Consider the following 23,785-nt stretch of genomic DNA (forward strand, 5'->3'; position numbering starts at 1 on the left):
CCCAGGCAGCTCGCACCAAGCCATAGCTCCCCTCCCCTCCCCTCCCCCCTCCCCTCCCCGCAGCACTGGCACACACACCCTCCCACGAACATGATGCCAGCTGAGGAAAAGGTGGTGGAGCACAGCAAGCCCCTGTGCTGGTCTGCTGTGAGCAGGATGCAGCCCCCCGCCCCCCATGGACCGGCATAAAATCTTTCATGGACTGGCACTGGTTCCCAAACCAGTGGTTGAAAGCCACTGAGACAGATAGTATAAGTTTAACAAACTTAAGTTTTTGTGAATTGTACCACTTGAAAATGCATTTTCTTAGTTCCCAGAACTTGACTGAGAGCTGTTTAATATCATCATCCTCATCATATTTTATTTCATTTCATTTCTGTAGTACCCCACAGCTGAAGCCCTCTGGGTGGTTTACAACAGTGCATAAAGCAATAAAATACAATACACATATTATAAAAACAAAACATTAACGTTAATTTAAAATAGCTTTTAAAATACAGTAAAAATGACCCTGCAAAGGAAAAGAATCACCTGGCCAAGCAGATCTTTAAAAGCCTCAGCATAAAGGGATGTCTTGATCTGGCACTGAAAATATAACAAGTTTGGTGTGGCAGGTGACCTGCAGTGGGGAGGTTGTTCCAAAGATGGGAGGCCACCTCAGAGAAAGCCCTCACCCTTATCACCACCCTCTGAGCATCCTTTGGGGTTGGCACTCAGAGGAAGGTTCCAGAGGTTGAGATAGTGTCTGAATTGGCAGAAGTGCTGTGACAGGTAACATGATCCCAAGCTGTGTAAGGCTTTATAAGTTAAAACCTGTATCTTGAATTGGGCCTGGAAGCATACAGGCAGCCAATGCCAGAACCTGTCTTACATGTTCAAATATACAGGTTATTAATCTGGCTGCCACATGCTGTACCAGCTGCAGCTTCTGAACAGGGCAGTCCCATACAGAGTACATTGCAGTAATCCAGTTTAGAGATGAGCATAGTGTAGATTACTGAATCTGGGCTGTCCCAGTCCATGTAGCACGTAGCTGGGCCACCAGCCAAAGCTGGTAGAAGTCATTCTGAAATGCTAGGGCCACCTGAGCCTCAACTAATAAAGATGGATCAAGGAAACACTCCATGCTACCAATCTGCAAAAACCTGTATATGGCAAAACAAATAGCATTTCTGTTTAACTTAATGATTTACAGTTGAAGATATAGATCATTCCAACAGAGATTTACTTGGAAATCACTGGGAATTTCCCCCTTTTAAGTTTAGTTAGGCTTGCAGCCTTAAGCAAGTTAAGAGAATGAAACACAGGTTCTCGTAACATTCCTAATAACTTGCATCTGCATAAATACTATTTACTGGTTCTTTTCAGGTAATATTCAAGGAGCAACAATTGTCGATGCCTTGGATACTTTGTATATCATGGAAATGAAAGATGAATTCAAAGAAGCCAAAGAATGGGTGGAGAAAAATCTAGATTTCAATGTGGTAAGCATTAGCCTTTACTCTGCTGTTTGAATAGGGACAATATTACTTCTGTGATCTAAAGAAGGTTCAGATAGTTTGAACTGTCTCTCTTCTTGGGAAGAACAAACAAGCATTCTAAGCATGTAACTACTCCTTCCTTCATATCTGTCCTTTTCCCCCTGTCCATATGAGATGGATCATTACATTTTAAATACTTAACTAGATAATACAGAGGACTTCTCTCATAACATTTTTATCTGAGGACCTGTTTAGAATAATAAATACTTTTCCAGGTATTGGAACAATATAGTTGATTGTGAGGAGCTGCATATTATTTTGGACAGTTTTTTAAAACTGCTGGGAGAATCTGTTTTTACTCTCAATTATATAGAAATAGAGACCTTAAAAATTATCTCTCTCCCAAGAGCTGAAATACAGAAATGTCATATTTCAGCTTCAGTGTTACGTTATTTTGATGGGATTCTTGTGGAGAAAAGCTGTGAAAATAAAACTAGGATGTGAACAATACTTTGTTATTAGACCAAGTCAACAACTAATAATCACTTTGTTATTGTTAAAGTTTCAGTCTATTTTTGTAAAAGTCATAAAGGAGGTTTTCTACTTCAGGCTTTTTCAGCACATAACAATTAAAATTGCAGGAAATCCCTTTGACGCAGAATTACAACCGCTGTCACCTCTCTTCATTTATCTGTTTCCTCCACAAAGTTTTGTGGAAAGAAATTACTTTGTCAAGATATTGCTTGTTCTAGAATTAGAACATATAATCATCTGATTGTTATCCAGAAATAGTCATTGGAATCTTATACATGTCTACTCAGAAGCTGATTCCACTGAAATTAATATGATTTATTTACCAAATAAATATACATAGGATTGCAGATCAATTCTAGTTTTTTCTTAAGTGGTAATGTTATAGTAGGACTGCAGAAGTAACTACTTTTAAAAGAGATCCTTCTGGATTGATGAAAGTAAAACACAAATCAGGACATCATGCAGAATGTAATCAAATTAATATATATTGAGTAGGTTGTCTACACTGTAAACAGAGAATAACTAGGTATAATTAAGAATCAGAAGACAGCTAAAAGTAGAAAGTGAAGGAGGAAAAGGATCTATACTAGAACTAGCAGAAGACAGAGATATCAATGAAGTAGCAATGCTTGCAGAACTGCCTGTTCAGGATAGGGAAATTCAGTATAGGATATGAAGAGCACCTAAAGCAGTATCACAGAAGATGTAATTAAATATAAGTGCAAAATGAGGCAAATGTTCTAAACTTTATATATGTAGTGATAGTCTCTAAATGCTCTAAATACAGGAAAAAACTAATTCAGTTTCCTGGATGTTTCTCCCCATCCTTCCAGGGCTTAAATAAAAACAATCTCAATTGAAGATTGATTCCAAACTTGTTTCCAGGTCAAAAAGAAGCCAAAGGTTGCTCTTAAGCAAACTACCCTGTCTTAAGCAAACCTAGGAAATCCCAAAATAAGCAGACCATATGAATACTGACAAAAAGTGTCAAATGAACAGCCAAAATCCAGGGATACTTGAGCGAAAGAAAAAGAAGGCTTTTCAGGAGAGATCCTAAAATCATTGTGGGACCAAAAGGTTATGTTTATTACTAGGGCCCATGCCCATACACAAGTGGATGGACACAAGCTTGACAGGTGAGAGGTGCCAGCAGTGGGAACAATTAGTGCTGGGTTTGCTGAATTTAAGAACCTAGATCCCAGCAGCTAAAAGTGCTTACTCATTAGTTTTACCAATCCGTGAATACATATTTGCAGGCTTCAGTGAAGGTTGGTGTTCATGATCTGTTGCTCCTCCAACCTTTCCTTTTTTAATGCTACATTTGAAACAGGAGTAAGTAGTTAGGAGTAAAAATAAGTGGTGATCTTCATGCCACTATTAGATTTAAAATTTGTGATGTTTTAATTTATTGTTGTAAGCTTCGGCGAATGGGGAGCATAAAATGTTTTAATAAAATAAATAAAAAATAAAATAAACTCCATGATCCTATGATTGTGCATTGTAAGCTTTTGTCTTGATAAGGCACATTGATAGGCACAACTATATTGGCAGAAACTTTTTACATTGTATGCGGACTAGGTTGAATAATTTAATTTAAGTGTCTGGCTTTCAAAAAAAAGCAACTGTTCGCTGCTTGTAATGAAACCTGATTCAGTATTCAGTAGATTCCTCATTCGCTCCCCCACCAACCTTTACTGATGAAAACTGGCTTCTTAGAAGTAAGGCAAAGCCTCTTCAGCTTCTCTTCAAATCTCTCTCATCCACATGCTTTCCCAAGGTGATGCTAGTTTGCCAAAATGAGCTTAAGGATAACTATCCTATTAAAGATAGAGCTTTCAGGTCTACACTGAATACAACAATCTCTTGCTTCATTTGTTTAATATGCTTCAGTGGATTGTATAATGTACGCTGCAAGAGCTATGGTTTATACAATGGTTAGCCTCGGCAAATCCATTGGAGGGAATGATAGAATACTCAGATGGCTTGATAGCTGAATAATTCAGTGCTCATTTATTGTATGATAAAAGTATGCCTTTTTACAGCTTTGACTGTATGTAAAGTATTTGCCTAACTAAACTTTGTTTCAGTGGCCAATAATGTAAGGCCAACCAACATGGTAAGCATTATTTACCAAGAAAAAACAGTTTTCTTCTTCTTGTTGTCTTTTGAAGAAAAAAATATTTATGTAGAATGCTAGTCAGAAGCACAGGATGCAGCTGCCAATTCCCTGTAAAAATCCTCCACGTGGCTGCTGCTTCATGAAAGGTACTGTTTACTATGGGAGAGGGGGCAGAGTAGGTAAGACATGGGTTCAGTGCTCCAGTCCAGATCAGGAACACAATCTGGCTTTGAGTTCCTGCTGCTTTTCTTTCAAAATGTTGTCCACTTAGGAATTCTTTTTTTAAGTGAACAGTATAACAAATCATAAATTTATTACATTTCTGTACTACCCAATAGCCAAAGCTCTCTACATACCTCAAACCATGTAGCTAGTTGCACATTAGAGAAATAGGAATGATGAATCCAGTTGAGAGTCTCTTCTAGAAGTCATAGTAGAAACATTTTTTAAAAAACCCGATTAGTTAGAATATACCATCATCACATACAAAGTTTCTAACAATACCCCTTCCATTGGATTTTTAAAGCACATTACTCATGGTGCTGCAAGTTGCAGTTTATTTGTGAGAGATTCTCTTCATTTAGATCCCCAAAGAGACATTTTTCTTAAATTTATTGCTACTTTCTTTAAAAAAAAAAAAAAAGGTTTTTGATAGGTGAAAAGCCAGAGCGGGGTGTGTGTTTATGCATGAGTTAAATCTTATTAGTTGATATTGCTACTATTTTCTTATAATTATGTTTTTGAATATGAACATTTTCATTTTGTATCTTGCTTGAAATTGATGGGCAACTTAGCAAAAATTACTGTATAAAGCCTAGGATGGCTTAGTATCCTAGAAGAAAGAAAGGGTTTACAATCCATTTTCTTTGATACAATCCAATACTTTAACAACAGTTGTAGTAATAAGACATAGTATTTAGTTTAGGCGTATGAAAGATATATCAGAAGTACAGTGGTGGTATTTCATTAACCTTCCTGTGTTGATAATTAACTTGAAATCTAAAATATTTGAATTCCTAGAATGCTGAAGTCTCTGTTTTCGAAGTGAATATCCGTTTTGTTGGTGGGCTGCTTTCAGCATACTGTCTTTCTGGAGAAGAGGTAAGATTACATCAAAACTAATTTAACAACAGTGCTAGAATCTGACCAAAAGAGTTCCTTGTGGTTGTAAAAGACTTGATACCTGGATTTCCATAGACAATCTTTAGCTGAAACCATGTTACTTTGATTAGATTAGGAATCTGAAGAAGACTGAACATTTAGTAATTTTGGCAAGTTCCACTTCACTTAGCTATTTTGTATGGTACAACCTTACCATCTACCTAGTAGCCTCCAGACATTTTAAACTAAAACTTTCATCATTCCTGGCTATGTTCAATTCTAGCTATAGATGGTGGAAATTGTAGGCTAAAACATCTGGAGAACCACAATTTGCCTTCCACTGAGGATCTAGAATAATATTTTTAAATTCTATTTGTCTTCATTTGTTCTTTCTAGACTAGCTGACCTCTGTAGATAAAGTGCCATTTTTGGAATGAATGTGCCCATGAGGGAAGACACAAAATGGTGGTAGAATAGTGATCTGTGGGGACATAAGTTTAGCTTTGTAAGACATTGGAATATGATGTGGAAACTTGCCCAAAGGAACTTGTCTGGGTGTATGTGGGAGCCCTGGCTATGGGTGAAGCAGTTCTTTTGATTCCCAGAAAGTAATATACCTCCTCCAGGTTTGCCAACTAAACGCTGGGTGTAGTGCAGTGACACCACATAGCAGTCCTGTTAACTAGACAATGATACAATTTAGGTTCATCATCAAAACAGGTTTACATTCTGCAGTGATCAAAACAGCTTTAAGTCCTGGTGACTACTATCAAAACAATTTATTTTTCTGCAACACACCAAACACTACCTAGGTTTCAAAGGTTTTAGCAGCTAAACACTTAAAGTGCACATTGCAGATAGCATTCAAGGGACCCCACCCCCCAACCAACTGGAATGGATGGACAGCAGGAGTTACCTTGAAAAGTCCAAATGAGAGCACAAAGAGAATGGCAACCATATATAGATTACATGATTCAAAGCATAGTGCATGCATACAGCATTCTGCATACAGGAGAATACTGATTACTTATGTAGGGGCTGATAATAATAATGCATAATGAACCGATAACAATGAGTATCTCTGCCTGGCCTGCCAAGAACTCTTCACTACTTGATGTTACCACAGTGATAGCACATTTGTGTAAGCAGAGGCTCATGACTACCTCTGGCATGAAGGCCCCATTGTACTAGGCTGATAAGGAGTATGGCCAAGGGACAGAACGCAGCAGCTGTGTGTGTGTGTGCGCGCATGCATGTGCGCACACACACACTCTTTTGATCCACCTCTTTTGGGAATCTCCCCTGGTGGGAAGACTGGCAGAGGTGGCCAGGATAAAAATAACTAAAGCTCTATTGTTTTATGAGCATAAACAAGGCAACTAAAGTTCACTTATGCCAAGCAAGGCCTTCATTTTAAACATCAGAGTCCCAGGCCTGGTTCAGGTATGCCACAGAGGCACAAGCAGGACAATTGCTAAATGAATGCATACATTATTTAATCTGAAGGACCTTTTCAGTGGCTGGAAGGTATGAGGAATGCAAAGAGCAAATAGTATGGAATGATGATGTTCATCTGTGTCTCAAATACTATAGCAATATGTGTATGTTGGCAAGTACATATTCAGCAGTTCCACAGTTGAAACAAGAGATAATAAATAGCTTTTCCAGTCACTCTGTGCAGTAGTCTGACAGCCATATTCTGAATATGTATTCAGTAGCATTCCATTCCCCCTTACAAGTATGCAAATAATTATAGAAACCTGGAACTGGGAATACTGCCTCTTTCATTCTTCCTCTCTACTTTTTTAAAATGCAGAATACATGAAAAAGATAAATTAGACATTTGTTCTGCTTTTATTTGAGAAATGATGCAGAGTGGTACTTAAATGAAGTATAAAGCTTATGTAAAGCTAAATCAACAGAAAATGCTGATTTGTAATCTATTGAATACTAATGGCATACTGTAGATTTCCTCCTTCCTGTGGGTTATACCAGCACCTCCTGTCAGGGTTCTTCAAACGACAGCTTCCTAAGCTCTCCTGCTCTGAACACTCCCCCTGCCCACACATGCACTGTCCACACTGAGTGCTCATTATGCTATATTATCATGTGGTCATCTACATTGTAGCCGTATTTTATTAGAATCTCTGAAATAGCTACATAATCTGATTTGACTTAAATATAGTTTGGCTCTAAAACTATATCTTCTAGTTGTCTCTCCCTGATAGAATAAATTACTTTAACCACCTGCCAGAAAGAAGAATAGGAAAGTGACATTTCAATTAACTTTTAACACTTATATACTAAACTAGATTGTTGCTTAAAAGGTACAGCAGTTCAGAACATTTTACTTCAACATTAATGACTTGTCTTACCAGTTCATTCAAAACTGAAGAAAATACAAGTATCATTACACTGAACCTGCATCTATTGTTCATGTTTTTACTGTGTCATGAATTGGACTATATTAAGCTGCTGGATAAAGACAGTATTTCTTTTTCCAAGTCCTTTGCCAGAATGTGCAGCTTGCATTAAAAGAAAAGAAAATAATAAACCCCTAAGGGCACAAACCCGTAGCTTCCCAACATTGTCTTGGGGGGCTATAGGAGTGTTCAGACTCTGAGGTCCTTGCAGCCAGCACAGAAAGAACTGCTCCAGCTCTCTCTCCAAGGTCAGAAACCAGCCTCAGGGAGAGCTAAAGGGGCATGCCATGGCAGGGGGGGAGGAAAGCTGGGGACAACATCTTATGGCATATCCAAATGACACCCCAACCTCCCCCCTCCCCCACAGCATTTCATCTAGATAGCCCAAAAAGTCATCTGGATGAAATTCAAGGCACTGGGTAGTGCAAATCACTGTTGCCACACCTCATGCCCTGTGTCAGATGTATGTAAGCCTATGTGCTTAGGAGCATCAAGGGTTGGATTATGCCCTAATTGTCTTGATGTGAGAAGTGTGCAGATAGTATTCTGTTCCTTTGCTTCCTTTGGCGGAAATGCTTTTTCCTAGTATTTCTAGCCGTAAAGCCAAAGTTTGCCCTGTCAACTGAAAGTACACTAGCTGTGGTTGATCAGAGAAATAAATGGTGCATGGAAGAGAAGGAAAGAGCGTGTGAACCTGCAATTGCATCCCAATGCAATGTACCATGGTTGGCAGTTTACTGATATAACCTCTGAACATATCCATTCATAGCTCCTGGTTGAATTAGAAACTTCCTTTTCCTTGTTTTCTGTAACTCATGAGTTTTGCTTATGTTAATTTTACAGATATTTCGTAAAAAAGCAGTGGAACTTGGAGAGAAGTTGCTTCCAGCCTTTAACACTCCCACAGGAATTCCTTGGGCATTGCTAAATATCAAAAGGTAAAACCATACTAGTAGTGAAAAAATCATTTGTCCTTTTACATATTGTGCTGGATAATCAACCAGAGTTCCCCATATTGTCTCATCATTTAGGTTCCTGGGTTCTCTGAATCAGTATCAGTGTCTCTTCTTTTCCTGCTGAGAGCTGACATTGTGCCAGCAATCAACAGGATGATAGTTCAGACTTTTGAAGTCTTTTCTGTGTACCTGCAATAGGAGTGGGTGCCTTGGGATTCTCCAAATGCTTTGACCCTAGAGACCCCATTAACTGTAGCTAGAAATGCCAATGGTGAGGAAGGAGTTCTGGTCAAAACATCTGAAGGGCCATGTCTTGAGTTTCTCTTGCATGGTAATACTGAACTCATTATCTGTGTGGATCTTTATGTAGGCAAATGGTACTATCCATGCATAAGAGTGACATCAGCAGGCTCCAAAGTTTGCAAAAAGAATTTCAAAAAGCTTTTAAAAGGAGACTTGTGCAATCACATTGCAGCTTGGTGAAAATTAGACGTGTTCAGTGAGCACCACATGTTGAATGTTTGTAGCTAAGGAGGGGCAGTAAGGAATGTACAAAAACCAAGGGAGGAGGAAGAATTGGAGAACACTGGGAAAGGGCATGGCTACCTAGGAATCCTGACCAAGAGTGCTCTGCAATGCAACATTTTGTGCAGGTTCCATTTAATGTTTGATCTGTTTCCAACTTTCCCTGCAACCTGGACAGATTGTACAACTGCTGAATACCTGTGTTAGAACCCTTAATGCACATTTGGCAGGGTAGACAATAATAATAATGCTTAAATAGTCCGGAAAAGATTTAACTTTGTTCCTAGTTGACTGAAGCTGTGTGAATTTAGTTTGACAAGATGACTGTTCTGAACATCAGAGAAGGGTATGCACTTTCTTTCTGTTGTTTGGACAACTGCTTAATTAGTAATTTTGGGATGAACATTATTATAATGACTTGTATCCAAAGGACAGGGCATACAACATATATAGGAGGCATATAAAGGCTAAAAATGCATATTAGGCAAGATAGTTACTACATTGGATCCAGACAAAGTCATGCTTAGAATAGACCTAATGAAAACATAGGGAATTAGGCTAGTAAAGACTAACTTGAACTTTTATAGGATGAACCTGACCGTGAGACATAACTGCCACTTAGTCAAATATCTGTTAAACTATTTGTATTACAATAACTTGCATAACAGAGTTGAGTGGAATGTGTTGAACTGTGGACTCTGGGGGTTCAGATTCTAGTCCCCACTCAACCATAAAGCCCACTCATGGGCCAGTCACTCACTTTCAGCTTAATCTACCTCACTGGGTGGTTGTTATGAGAATAAAAAATGGAGCACTGTAAGCCAGCCTGGGTTCCTTGCAGGAGGAAAACTGTGGGATATAAATGCAATATTATAGTTATTTTCTGCAGAATTGGTATCATATATGTGATAAAATTAAAAGCACATCATTGTGTCAACATTAATCTAGTGGAAAGAATGGCAAATAATGGATGAATGAGCCATCAGCTATACATTAGTCATAGTCAGTATTAATTATAAGTTCAATTATGGATGATCTATTATTCACAACTAAAAGAGAGCTTTGATATTAGGCAGTATAAAAATGAAATAAATAAGTGAACCAACATTCTTTCAGTTTCTGCATTAAAGAAAATTTACTGAGTGTCTTTCAAAAACCCTAGGGTGTATACATCATTAAGAAATTGCCACATTGGGTTATGAAAAGAAGCTCTAGGAGTTACAGAACTAACTTGCTATAAACAAGTTGCCACTAACTAGACAAATGTTTCACTACTTACTATAAAATGCTAGTGCAAAATAGAAAATATAGTGACAGGCATTATTAGTGTGCTTGGAGGTGTCCTATTATGTATTTCAGAAAGACCTGAAATGATGCATTGTAATTAGACTTTATCATAGACCATGCAAGGTTGGGGAATACATTAACTTTATAATTATATTGTCCTTTGAAACTGTTTCAGCATACAGAATATGGTACAATAGATCCTGAAAGATAAAAGTGCTCACTTAAAAGAATAACATCTTCCTTTCTTTGAAGACCACCTAGCTTTCCTTATCTATGCAGTCTGTCATTATTATACTATTAATCTATAATAGAAGTACCAAGCCCTCTCTATTTTAGTTCACCCAATCGGCTGGTCAACATATCAAAATCATTTATGCACCTCTTTCCATCCATATTTTTCAGTGAAGTGTAGGCTTCTCTTACTGCCTCCAATTTTATTTATTTAAACTGCCCCCCCCCCACTCCATGTTAAAACTCTGGGTTGTTTTTCCTGTCAACAATCTGGAGTTCCAGGTTTGCGTTTCACACTGAATGATTCAGGAACAGGGCATTCCCAGGTTGTTTTCCAAATCAGTTGTGAAGTTGAGTGAATACGTGGGTTAATTAACCAAAGCTCTGAGTGGCTAATAACATCAAAGGAATGAACTAAAATTTGCGTGCAAGTTCACATACCTTCTCATTTCCACTGCATTACAACTGCCTGAGCCATTATTTGTGTTACGTGACCTTAGTGAAGTTCTGAGATAATATGATAGTAACTTCTTTTTTTCACAGAGTATAATTCAGACCCTAGTCCACTTTAGCTCCTCTCATTCAGACCCTTTCTTGATTGTGTTGGCACATCTTCAGTGCTCTGTCTACCATTGTCTAACATCTACCCTGAAAATCCAGTAGAATCTGAGTAGAACCAGCCAACCTTGAGCAGGCTACCTACTCTAAATCCCCGTGTCACACACACGCACGCACGCACGCCCAGATAGGAACCAGCTCTGACAGCATGGTAGCTTGTTGGATACCTAGCCTGTTGTTTCTTTCCAATGCAAAAGGAGATGCACCAACTATGTCTTTGGTCACTGAATTAAAATTTTCATACATGGGCCACTGCCATTTAATGCCAGGAATGCTAGTCACAGTTCAGTTGATTGATTGATTGATAATATTTGCATGCTGCCCCATAGCCCATAGGGCTCTCTGGGCAGCTTACAACAACACAGAAATAATACAATTCAATGCAAGTGCAATAATATAATCAAAGCAAATGCTCAATACAATATTAACTACAAAAACAATGCAAAAATCAAAACAGAAATGCTCAATACAATATCATAATAAATAATATAAAGTAATAATAAAGTAAAATAGTAACTCCCCTTCCCACACACAAAACCTAATACCCTAACCAGTAGAGCTGGATGAGAAAGCACAGCCAGCATGGCCCTGCCTCAGCATCTCCTCTGCCCGGGGTAGCCCAGATGGGCCCCGAACAGGGTGCAGATAGGCAGTGCCCTTTGGCATCCATCCTTCAGCCATTGCCCAAGGCTGCCATCCTCAATGACATCCCTCAGTCTGTAGGGCCCCACCCCATGAGGCAGACCCATGGGGTGGATCCTTGCTCCTGGCCAGCTCCTCTTCTTCTGTCTCTCCCCTCCCTTGCCTCCTCAGCCATATTGTCATGTCTCTAACACTGACAACTGAGGTAAAAAGTGGACAATGTGGGGGAAGGGCACAGCTAGTCCCTTCTCTGATCTGTGGCAGGTGGGATGCGGGCAATGGGAGCAGGCAGGTGGAGGAGGAAAGAAATATACAGGATCAGGATTGCTTGCTGGGTGCCCTCGTTTTTGAAAGGAAAGGAGGGTAGAGGTTTGATGGGCTCCTTCTGTCCAGTGAGCTGTCACACTGTTGGAAGTGCTGCTACGTGCCTGACTCCCAAGATAAACTTTTATCTCTGAGTGTGGAAGAATGCTGAATGGTGAGTGCTGAAGTAAGGAGAGTTTATGACTGACACTGATGGAAAAGATATCTGAAGTTCTCAAAGTGAGCAGCTTCTTTGACCTCAGCGTGCTGAAATACATTGGAGTCCACATCATAGGTCTAACATCTATGTACAAAGTAGCTATAGTTATTCTTTACAAGTAAGCTTGTCCCATGCAGTGGTGGTGCTTATTTGCTAACTGTCATGTCTTCTGAATATCAGTTTTCAAGAGATCAAAATGTCAATTAAAGTAAATAATATCTGCTTATCAGCTGAGCAAAGGTGAAGACTTCACTATTTGATACTGCATTTGTAATACACTATCTTCCTTGATACAGTTATCTGAATATGAAAATTGGTACACATGTTTGGAGCATTATCTTATTTCAGGATTGAACACCAGTTTGACCCCTTGCTCAGAATGGGAAGATAATGTGTTACATCTGAAGAAGGGCCTCTCAAACACATGCTTTGCTAGGCTTATTTTAGAGATAGTATTCATATGCTTGGACAATCCTCTTGACTATGGTCAATGGATAGTGGCTTCATAGTGTGTGATACTTTGGTTCTAATATTGAGTCATCCCATTTTACAAAATTTGCTACTGTAGGGAATTTTGATCTAACAGTGTTCTTTCTTCCAGATAGTCTAATTTATTATCATCACAAGGATGATAGAAGATTAGACTCATAGATGCACAGCTTTCCGATTTAATGTTCAGCCTGCTTTTCTTAAGGGGCCTGATTTAAAACTAGCTCTCACTGGTGCATATTATCCTTCAGTTTTCTTATATTTTATTCCCCTGACTCCTGTGTTTAAAATCTGGTAGAATTGATCAATTAAACCTTCAGCACATAAAGCAATAGGAAGTGTGTACTGTATACTTTAATTTGCAGTGCTACACAAGTCTTTTGAATGTTGGTAAAACATATGCATGAAGTTTACAGAAGCTGGCATACACTGCCTAATGAGAAACCAGATTATAAACTTATTACTTAAATGCATTCATGCTTCAAATGTGCTGGGACTGAGACTTGGCTTTTACAGTAATTAAAGTGCCTTTGTGTATCCACTTCTCGAAAGCTTGTTGTCTCTTGAAATGGAATGGTGACAGTGTTAACTTTGAAAAGCATCAAATAATCATTTTTTAAAGGCATTTTGTTTACATGAGCCACTCTCCCCCTTTTATGTGTGTGCTCATTTGATGCATCACCTATGTACATAATGCATTTCTTAGCAAGTATGAACAATAAGCCAAGGATGTATAAAGATTTATACCCAATCCTCTAACTATCTGAGGTCATTAAGAGGCTTCTTACCATAGTGCCAACTTAGTCATCTAGTACAAAGTGAAAAAAAAATTAACAGATGGTTAACTGGAGAGGGGGAAATGTGTTGTAACAGGAGTAGATGTATGGGAAGACTGTCCCTTCTCTACATACGCACATACTTCCTTATTCATGCATAGAACTTTAAGTCTTTTATATTTATCAATAACTTCTATACAAGACTGGATTTCTATCTTACAGTTTATGGCTGTTCAGAGAAGTGTCGGTGTAACTGCAAGTGGTCTGTAAATCCTGTAACGGAACGAACAAAAGGCATGCCATATAGTATGGCATGTATCAACACTGTATCAGTTCCTCCAAAGCACAGATGAAGAGTAGAAAAGGTAAAGGAAAGTGAGAAGGCAGAACAAAGAACAGTGAGAACTATAGTACATTTTACACATTGGCTATATTTGCATGACATGACATTTCACCTTGCAAATAAGCTACACAATCTGGTTTGTTTGTGGAACAACCTGTGGTGGGCCTGATAGACCTCCAGTTCATCTGAAACACACTTTTAAGTAACACTTTCTGCAATTTGTAGCAGCAAACTAAACTGAGTCTCTTATTTTGTTATTTTTATTATTACTTTTATATCCTACCTTTTTTCCTTTGCAAGGAACCCAACTAGTCCAGATGCAAAGTCCAGATCAACTCTCTTGTGCTCACCAGACTTCTTTCCCACACTCCACTTCTAGACAGGAATTAAACCAAGTGTTCTAAAGTGTACAATCAAGTCTACAAATGCTCAGGAATTCTAGCAGATTGTTTGTGCAAAGTACACATATTACATAATTCTTTGCACAAATACACAAATAATGCTCATAAAAATACACATAATTCTTTGTGCAAAGAACACAGATCCCTCAACTTATGTGTAGAAGCAGAACTTCACTTGAACTTGCTTCCTGCTAGATATCCATGCAAACACTCAGTACCAGGAGAACTTAGGGCAGAGAGAAAGTAAGCTGGAGTCCAGGGAGCCAAGCTGAGGAAATCCAATGGTTTCTCACACATCCTTACCAGGATATAAAGATCAATGATTTTCAAAAAATGATTTTTTTATTTAAATTGAATTTTTAAATAAAATGTTCTTGAGGAAAAAATCTATCTAAACATAGTTTTCTGTTTTAACCTACCTTATAGTCCAAAGGTTATTCATCATGAAATAAGGATTCATTTTTAATTATGTAGCATGAGGCTGTATATTCATGCAATGTTTAAATTTGATAAATGAATTCCATATCGAGGTTTCTGTAATATTTTGGGGAAAGTGTCTGCAGAGATCAGATGCCTCTTCTTCACAGCAAAAATGTTATAAATATACAGAATTGAGAAAAAGACCTTAATTCTATTGTTCCTTTTCAAATCTGTGTACACAGAATCAACCCCTCGCCTACTAAGTGCTAATTTTTTTTAAAAAAATCAATGAATAGAAGGTTGTTGGGAGTGGAATATCTGCAGAAGAAGCTAAGTGTAAGGAGAGGGGGCAAACAGTAAAATTAAAGTGAATCCTTTTGAACAGTATATTCCATAAGTCTTTGGATCTTTTTTTGTGTATAGCCTGAGGTTTATCATACTATTCTTTCTCTGGAGGAGAAATCCTATAATAGCAGCAGGCTGTAAAAGAGATGTGGTTTGGGAATATTTTAATGAAGTTCCTCTGTCTATGGGTAAGGCAGGCACATGTGCTAATTATGTAGAAAACCATGAGTTAAATCTAGCCTTACTGAATATTGATTTAAATCAAATACATCCCTACTTAAGGCAACTTACAAGTTGCTCTTCCTCTCCATTTTATCCTCACAACAGCCCTGTGAGGTAGGTTAGGCTGTGAGTCTGTGATTGGCTCAAAGTCATCCAGTAACCTTCACAGCTGAGTAGCAACTAGAACTCAGATCTCCAGAGCCACAGTTCAGCCTTCTAACCAACACGTCAGCTTGCTCACTCACTGAAGAATTTTACCTGCTTTCTGACAGGTAGAAAATACAATTATCAGTCTCTCTGCTATTTTCATCTTTTAACAGTTCAGTTTGCTATCATTATTTCAAACTATTAATAAAAACAGATATTAAAGAACAATATTTGATGATGACATAAAATTAAGTCCAAACATGAAGTGCGGCAGATGAAATGAGCAGACTGTGCTGAACTTTTGTCTTATTCTTGAGAGAGAATACTGAATAAGGTAGAACTTGATGAAAATATACAAAACTTAACTGTGCAATCCCAAGCATACTTTCCTTAGGAGACCCAGTTGGGTTTATTCCCAAGAAATGTGCCTACAGAGTAAATGCAGCATCACAGACAAAGACTTCTATTCATATAACAAGAGTTTTCCTTTCCCTTTTTCCCCTTGCAGCCCCCACAAATCTCTGGTGTATCTTGTATAACCTAGTATTTTATGCCAAATATTTCTAAAAGACACCAAACTGAATTCAATTTTGCCCAACTAAATTTTGAAAGGTTTTCTGGATTCATTCCCTTTAAAGTATTTTGTGAATTACTGTATTGGGACTTATTGACCTAGAAATAGTAGGTGATGTTTTGGAAGTTCACACCAGTTACCATACCCCTAATCTAATGGAAAATTAATCATTTCTAATTGATTCATGCAGAAAGTGTTTTCCCGTCTTACCTTAGCATTAGCCTTACATTTCACTGAAGGTCAAGGTTTTGTTTCATCAGTAATGGGTTTCCAGAACATTTCTTACGTTCCAAGCGTATAATAATAATTTCTCATAGTTCTGAAGAGACTCCATTTTTATATAACTCCATTCTGAAAAAGCAACTACTGTACACATGTAGTAGTTGCTTTCTTCCATGTACTATTTTCAAATCCCTTTTAACAAAGAGATGCCATTTTTGTTACCAATTGCAGAAATGTCAAGAATCCATTAATGGGATAACTGAATCATCATCTTAACCAAACTGAGCTGAACAATGTGTTCCAAACTAAAGGAAGACAAGAATAGTGATGATGGATGCTGACATAGATTGGGATGTAATCCTTTTCACACTTACTTGGGAGTAAACACTACTGAACTCAGTTGAATTTATTTCATGCGATTGTGGCTGTTAGGCAAGTTCCCTGCTGGAATATATATGGCATTGTAAAGTAATCTATGCTTCTTGATCCTGGAGAAAGGGTAAAATATAACTTGCTTGAGAAATGATATTATATATATATAATGCTAATGTTAATATGAGACTTTAACAATAAAAACTTTGGTTGTTCCTCAAGTTGCAGTACTATCAAAGCAGTATAGATGGGTTCAGTGCAGTAATTTTGAAATGGGACTGAATAGTAGCTTTCAGAAGGGAAGTCAGCATGTGAACCTGAATTAAGTATACTGAATTAAGTATACTTATTATACTTATCTGGTTTATCCCAGCAGAAGAACTCTCAGAATCATTGTTAGTTAACTTTGAGAAATCATCTGGGATGGGTGAAGTGTCAGATGAATGGGAGAGGGCTAATGTTCCTATCTTCTAAAAGGAACACAGATTGACTCTGAGAACTACAGACCAGTTAGTCTGCCCTCAATCCCTAGGAAAATTCTGGAGCAGATAATAAAGCAGGCAGTCTGCAAACACCTTGAAACCAATGCAGTGATTACTAGAAGGCAACAAGAATTGTCAGGAACAAATCTTGCCACGCTAATCTGATCTCACTTTTTGATTGGACTGTGAGAAAGCTGTGGACGTACAGTAACTTCAGCAAAGCTTTTGACAAAGTGCCCCATGATATCCTGATTAACAAACTAGCTAAAAGTGGGCTAGATGGAACAACTAGCAGGTGGATCCACAGTTGGCTGCAGAATGGGGCTCAGAGTGCTCATCACTGGCACCTTCTCAAGACTAGTAGGCAGTAACAAGTGGGGTACCAGGAGTAAGTTGAGGACCCAGTGTTCTTCAGCATTTTATTAATAATTTAAATGAGGTGCAGGGAACACTTAGCAAATCTGATGTAAATTGGGTGGGATAGCTAATGCCACAGCAGGCAGAAACAGAATTCAGAGTGATAGCGTATAGTACAGGGCAGAAAACAATAGAATGAAATTCAACAGGGACAAATGGTAAAATTCTGAACCTAAGTAAAAGAAATCTTGAAAGTTGTTTCACAGAAGACGGTCAGGATCTCTTATTAACCATCCCAGAGTACAAAACCCAGAACAATGGGCTCAATTTACAGGAAGCCAGATTTCTAATGGACCTCAGGAAAAACGTAGAGCAATATGACAATGGAACTGATTACCTAGGGAGCTTGTGGGCTCTCCAAAACTGCAGGCATTGAAGATGCAGCTGGATAACCATCTGTTAGGGATGCTTTCACTTGGAACCCTGCATTGAGCAAGAGGTTGGACCGGTTGGCTTTATTGGTCCCTGTCAATTCCACTGTTCTACAATCCTAAGATTCAATAGAAATTGTGGAATTCACGTATTTAACTATCTAAACAATGCTGAGAATTTGTGTCAACTATTTTTTCACACCAATTGACTATTCTTCCCAAGCCAATATTCCATTATGAAGTATCTAAAAGTATTGTTTTCCTGCATAGTGCATATAAACTTTCCTGAATAAAATACAGAAGGTGAAACAATGAAATTAAAAGCTTAAGAAATGTTTACTATAAATAATGTTGCAAATTTACAGTATGGATTATGTTTATCGCAGACATGAGCAACTTGGTTTGGTCTACAGCTGTTATCAGAATTAGGCAACATAGTCTATGGTGAGAGATGAGGAAAATAGTAGGCCAAGCATTGCCCACCTGTGCCTTACATGATGAAGACCGTTCCCAATCTGCACAACTAGCAGCAATGTATGTTATTTGTAAGATACATAGGATCTGGCTAACTCTCTTTATTTTCTTAATCTGACCTCAGAAAAACCTTTATTGTTAAATAGTGATAGAGACTTCAGTGATAAGGTTGGGTCTCAAAACAAAAAGGTTTAAACTGTGAAGCCTTCTGGTTTCTGTGTCTTTTACATGTTCTCATTAGAGTCTTGTTACAAACCATGAACATCTATCAGCTCCATAAGATTTTGAATCAATCTGTTTTCCTATGAGTTCTGGCTAAGTTCCAAATATTGCTGTCAGACTGTCACAAAGGCATTTTACATCTTATTATAAAACCAAAAAGAGAGAAAAGCTGTAGATACTTGAAGGCTGACTCCTGCTGTGTTTCACTTCACTTTCTTGAAAAAATGGCTTATATTTAAACCTGAGATTGTGGTTCAATTCAATTCAGAATAGCTCAATTCAGATGTGAAATCCTTTGTACCTTTGTATTTCAGTGTTTGTAGTCCTCAAGTCATTTCCCCACTTGTTTAAGTTCTCTCTGACGAATTTTTTTGTTTTGACAGTTCTTTAGACTCACAAAGATATCTACAAAAGCAGTGTTCCATAGAATATATTTAGGACCATAGGGGGGAAAAGATGTAATGTGATCAGAGAGTTTTGAACTAGGTGTACTCTTCACCAATTACCATTCTAGCTTTTATTTAACAGCACTGATGGGAAAAGGCAAAGAACATATAGACAGTGAAGTTATACTTAAGTGATCAAATGCGTATTGGTCTAACATGTCTTGATCCTACTGTATCTTGACCAGCACTTGATAGCTCTCCAGACAGTGATGGACTCCTGTCAGCCATAGACAGAGTGGCTGGTGATCAGGTATGATAGGAGCTAGAGTCTGGCAACTTCTTAAGAATTAAAGGAAGTACTCACCCTGACTCAAGGCTTCTTTTCCTGTCAAGTTGTCATAATGGACAGTGTATTATTCTTGCATTTCACTTTTCCTCACTTTTTTTTCTTTTAAGTGGCATTGGTCGAAACTGGCCCTGGGCTTCAGGAGGAAGCAGTATTTTGGCAGAATTTGGAACATTGCATTTGGAATTTATACATCTAAGCCATTTGTCTGGAAATCCAGTGTTTGCTGAAAAGGTTAGATTCCTAAAATAATATTTTGCAGGTGGCAAATCACAGTTTTAGAAGAGTGATAAATGGTTGTCAAAAATCAGGAATATTTTTGTCAGTTTTAACTTTTGATCACCTGAACATATTATTCTCAAAGTACAAAAAATTATCAACTTTGGGCTCTCTTGTCAACAGTAGAGATGCATTATACACTCAGGTAAAAGATTAAAGAGATTTCTCTTACATATGTTAAGCTGACCTTGCCCTGCAGACAAGGGAAACATGGAAAAATTTTCTTTTAATGCTAAGCCAGGACAGCTCTATATGCACGAGCTAGAACAAGCCCAAGTGAAGTGTCAGTTCTCACATATTCCTCAGCCCTCTCTTTTGATGTGGACAGGGAAGGATGACTCTTGCTGTGTTTCACTTCACTTTCTTGAAAAAATGGCTTATATTTAAACCTGAGATTGTGATTCAGAACAAACTCTGGTTAGTTAAACTAAACCAGTTCTAGAACTCCCTGCCAAAGGAGGCTGATCTAGCTCCATATTCATTGTCCTTTTACTAGAAGGCAGTTACATTTTTATTTGGGCAGCATTTTGACTTTTAAACTGATTCATTTGCTAAAGAGTGTTGGAGAATGTGTGGTTCTTTTTTTCAGTTTATGAGTTTTTATTTGTTTTTGCCATTAATTATAAGTTGGTACTTTTATTATTAGCTGCTCTGAACATTATTTTATGGTGGAAAGGCAGGATATAGATCTCATTTTAAAAGGAATCAACAAAATAGTCCAGACATAAAGTTAGTGTATGCTCCAAGCATATTTAAGGACAGCCTCTAATGGGAGAGCTTTCTATGTAAAAGCTGGGTCAGACGGCCAGAGACAGTTGTGAAAGTAAGAAGGTATGTAGGTTTGTGTAGTGGAGTTTCAAACCTCATCTTTGGATGTATAGAAATGCCAAGGAAGGGTGTACCAGAGGAACTATTGCTCTGTATATCAGAGAGACATAGAGTCCAGCAAGCTTGAAAATCTAGAAGGTGCAGACTCCTCCAAAAAAACATTGCAGGTAGCCGTGCCTGGCTTCAATACTAATTTACACCTAGGAGCATGCCATTTACCCCCCCAAAAGGAGAGATCCCCATATGAATCAGTAATTGTTAAAAGAACAGAAAACAGAGAGTGGGAATAAATGGTAATTTCTCACAGTGTAGGGATGTAAACAGAGGGTCTAGCAGGGATCCATAATAGGACCATGCTTTTCAACTTATTCAAAAAGGGTTCTGCCTGCCCAAACCCCTCAGCAACTGGTTTATGAAGCAAGTACCACCTCTGATAAGGGAGGTAGCACATAGCCAGGAAAGGTAATAGCCATTGATAGCCTTTTTCTCCATGAATTTTTGTTCAGTCCCCTTTTAAAGTCATCCAAATTGGTGGCCAGCACTACTTCCTTGGCAGTGAATTCCATAGTTTAGCTATTTGCTATGTGAAAAAGTAATTTCCTTTTATCTGTTCTGAATCACTTACCAGTGAGCTTCATAGGATGACCCAGGTTCTAGTATCATGAGAAAGAGGAAAAAGTCTCTCTTTCTACTTTCTGCACACCATGCATAATTTTAAACAGCTCTATCATGTCTCCCCTTACTTGCTTTTTTTCTAAGCTAAACTATCCCAGCTGTTCTAACTATTCCTTACCCTTCTCTACACCTTTTCCAACTCAGTAAAGTCCTTTGAGAGCACACCAAACATTTATGTAGGGAAGTACAATTTTGGTAATTTTATTTTAAATTCTTTTACTAATTAAGCCTAATGTAGTTTGTCTTTTCACTGCAACTGCTGGGTCAACGTTTTCTTCAAGCTATGCATCCCAACATCCCTTTCTTGATCTGTCATAGCTAGCTCAGATCTCAAAAATCTATACTTGAAGTTGGGATTTTTTGTCCCAGTATGCACTACTTTTCACTTGAACTGTATTTTGATGCGTAGTCTCCCAGCTTAGAGAGAACCTTTGGGGCACCACAGAATCCCTTTTGGTTTTAACCACCCTAAATAGTTAGGTGCCATCAACAAACCTGGCCACTTGACTGCTCCACTCCTAATTCCAAGTCATTTATGAATAGGTTGAAAAGCATTGGTCCTGATACAGAAACCTGCAAGACTCCACTGGTTACATCCCTGCATTGAGAGAATTTTCCATTTATTCCCACATTCCACTTTCTCTTCTTACTGATCTGTAAGAGGACCTCCATGCACACATGCATGTACCCTTTTATTCCATGACCTCAGAAGTTTTTCAATGTCTATTAGTACTGATGGGTATATGCCGTCACTAGTATGTACATTAGTTGCCATGGAAAATGGTCAGGAGGATGTTGTTACACTCATCCTGCTTCTGGAATTCCATGGGCAATTGGTTAGCCACTGTGTGAACAGAATGCTGGACAAGATGGATCACTGGTCTCATCCAAACGGGCTATTACTATGTTCTTATGAATCGCTGACTTCCCTGATAAGTAACATTTGACTTGGGGTTTTTTGTGTGTTTTCAAGTTTTTATGATTTTCTAACATTTGACTTGTTTTGAAACTGGCCAGAGTTTGATCAAATACAAGGAGAAGCTGGTTATCCTCCAAAGTATAGGAAGAGAAGGGAGATAATACAAGTCATGCTAAAACCTGGCTCAGCACTTTGTGGACCATGCTAAACTTCAGTGTAGATTTTTAAAGTATTAAATCTGGGCTGTGCTGGACTTCCAAAGTGTGTGTCATGGCACAATGGTATGCTTTAGTTGGTGAGACAGGGCAAAATTTTTCTAGATGTCTTGTATGGAAAGGTTCTAAAAATGTTGTTAAGGCAAACATCACTCCTATCAGCAGAACAAGGCTGCTCTTAAGTGTATTGCCAACATTGATCACATTGTTGCTTCTGCAACCAGGATTAATAGACATCTTTTTTAAAAGCACAAATTTTAATACTGGTACCACAAAAAATTCTCACCAGTGTCTGTCCCAGGCTATCTGTGTTTATGTTAAAGGTTGTAAGTCAGTGGAAAACAAGTTGTTCCTGCTTGTATTTTGACAGTTTTTTAGTGTAAATATATACTAAACGGGGTGTGTGCACACATATATAAATGAAATACAATTGCTGTTTGTTTTGCAATAGGTTATGAACATTCGAAAAGTTTTAAATCAACTGGATAAACCAGAAGGTCTTTACCCTAATTACCTAAATCCAAACAGTGGTCAATGGGGTCAACGTAAGTATACCAATGTAATGTAGAGTGGTAAAGTGGTGTGGCATGCAAAAGAAAACAACATTTAAAAAAATAGGAATTTGAGCTATTATGTCAGTTGAGGTCTTTCACTCTCTCTACAGTGTTGTGTATAAAAATAATGTTAACACAGAATGTGTTTGGTACCAAAAATCTAATAGCTTTTTTTTCTGGAAGTTTAAAGACATTTTCAGACATGCATTTATTTGTTAATAATACATATTAACCACCTACTCATAGTGAGGGGAAATTTAGAAGTTCATAAAGTATTGTGATACCTTTTCATTAAATACTTTCATCACTGTAAGCTAGAGAACATTAAACTTAAAGCATTAGCTACAATGGGATGAAACCAAAATCAGTCTTACTTTTAAAAAATTGTTGGCATGAATAGGAATTAAAGCAAGCTAACTTTGGAGTCAGCGTAGGGACCTGGTTTGCACATAATGACAACTCCCAAGTGTCAGTTGAGTATGGATTGTTGCCAGACAAGGCTCTTGTCACATGAGAAGCCTGTACAGTGGCTTAATTAGTGGTTGTTAATGATGAATGGGACTGCAGGTGGCACAGTGGTTTAAACCGTTGTGCTACTGGGCTGGTAGATCAAAAGGTCACTGGTTCGAATCTGCACAGCAGGGTGAGTTTCCATTGCTCCATCCCAGCTCCTGCCAACCTTGCAGTTCGAAAGCATGCAAATGCAAGTAGATGAAAAGGTACCACTTCGGTGGGCAGGTAACAGCATTCCGTGCACTTCGGTGTTTAGTCATGCTGGCCGCATGACCACGGAGACTGTCTGTGGACAAACGCTGGCTCCCTCAGCTAGGAAATGGAGATGAGCACTGCCCCCCTAGAGTCAGGCA

The 23,785-nt window shown here is 38.2% G+C and overlaps 1 protein-coding gene across 4 annotated transcripts in view; it reads left to right on the top strand.

Moving 5' to 3' along the window:
* Positions 1-23,785, top strand: part of MAN1A1 (mannosidase alpha class 1A member 1) — a 60,804-nt gene that overhangs the window by 23,441 nt on the left and 13,578 nt on the right. For all 4 annotated transcript variants that reach the window (XR_006414275.1, XM_044425690.1, XM_044425699.1 and 1 more), the window contains exons 3-7: positions 1,369-1,484; positions 5,155-5,235; positions 8,502-8,596; positions 19,560-19,683; positions 22,817-22,910. Coding sequence is in view for 3 of the 4 variants with exons in the window: in XM_044425690.1 (XP_044281625.1) it covers positions 1,369-1,484; positions 5,155-5,235; positions 8,502-8,596; positions 19,560-19,683; positions 22,817-22,910 (510 nt within the window). In the remaining variant the exon portion in view is untranslated. The remainder of the gene's footprint in view (positions 1-1,368; positions 1,485-5,154; positions 5,236-8,501; positions 8,597-19,559; positions 19,684-22,816; positions 22,911-23,785) is intronic.

This window comes from Varanus komodoensis, unplaced genomic scaffold, assembly GCF_004798865.1.
Source record: "Varanus komodoensis strain SLA01 unplaced genomic scaffold, ASM479886v1 scaffold1, whole genome shotgun sequence".
Lineage (NCBI taxonomy): Eukaryota > Metazoa > Chordata > Lepidosauria > Squamata > Varanidae > Varanus > Varanus komodoensis.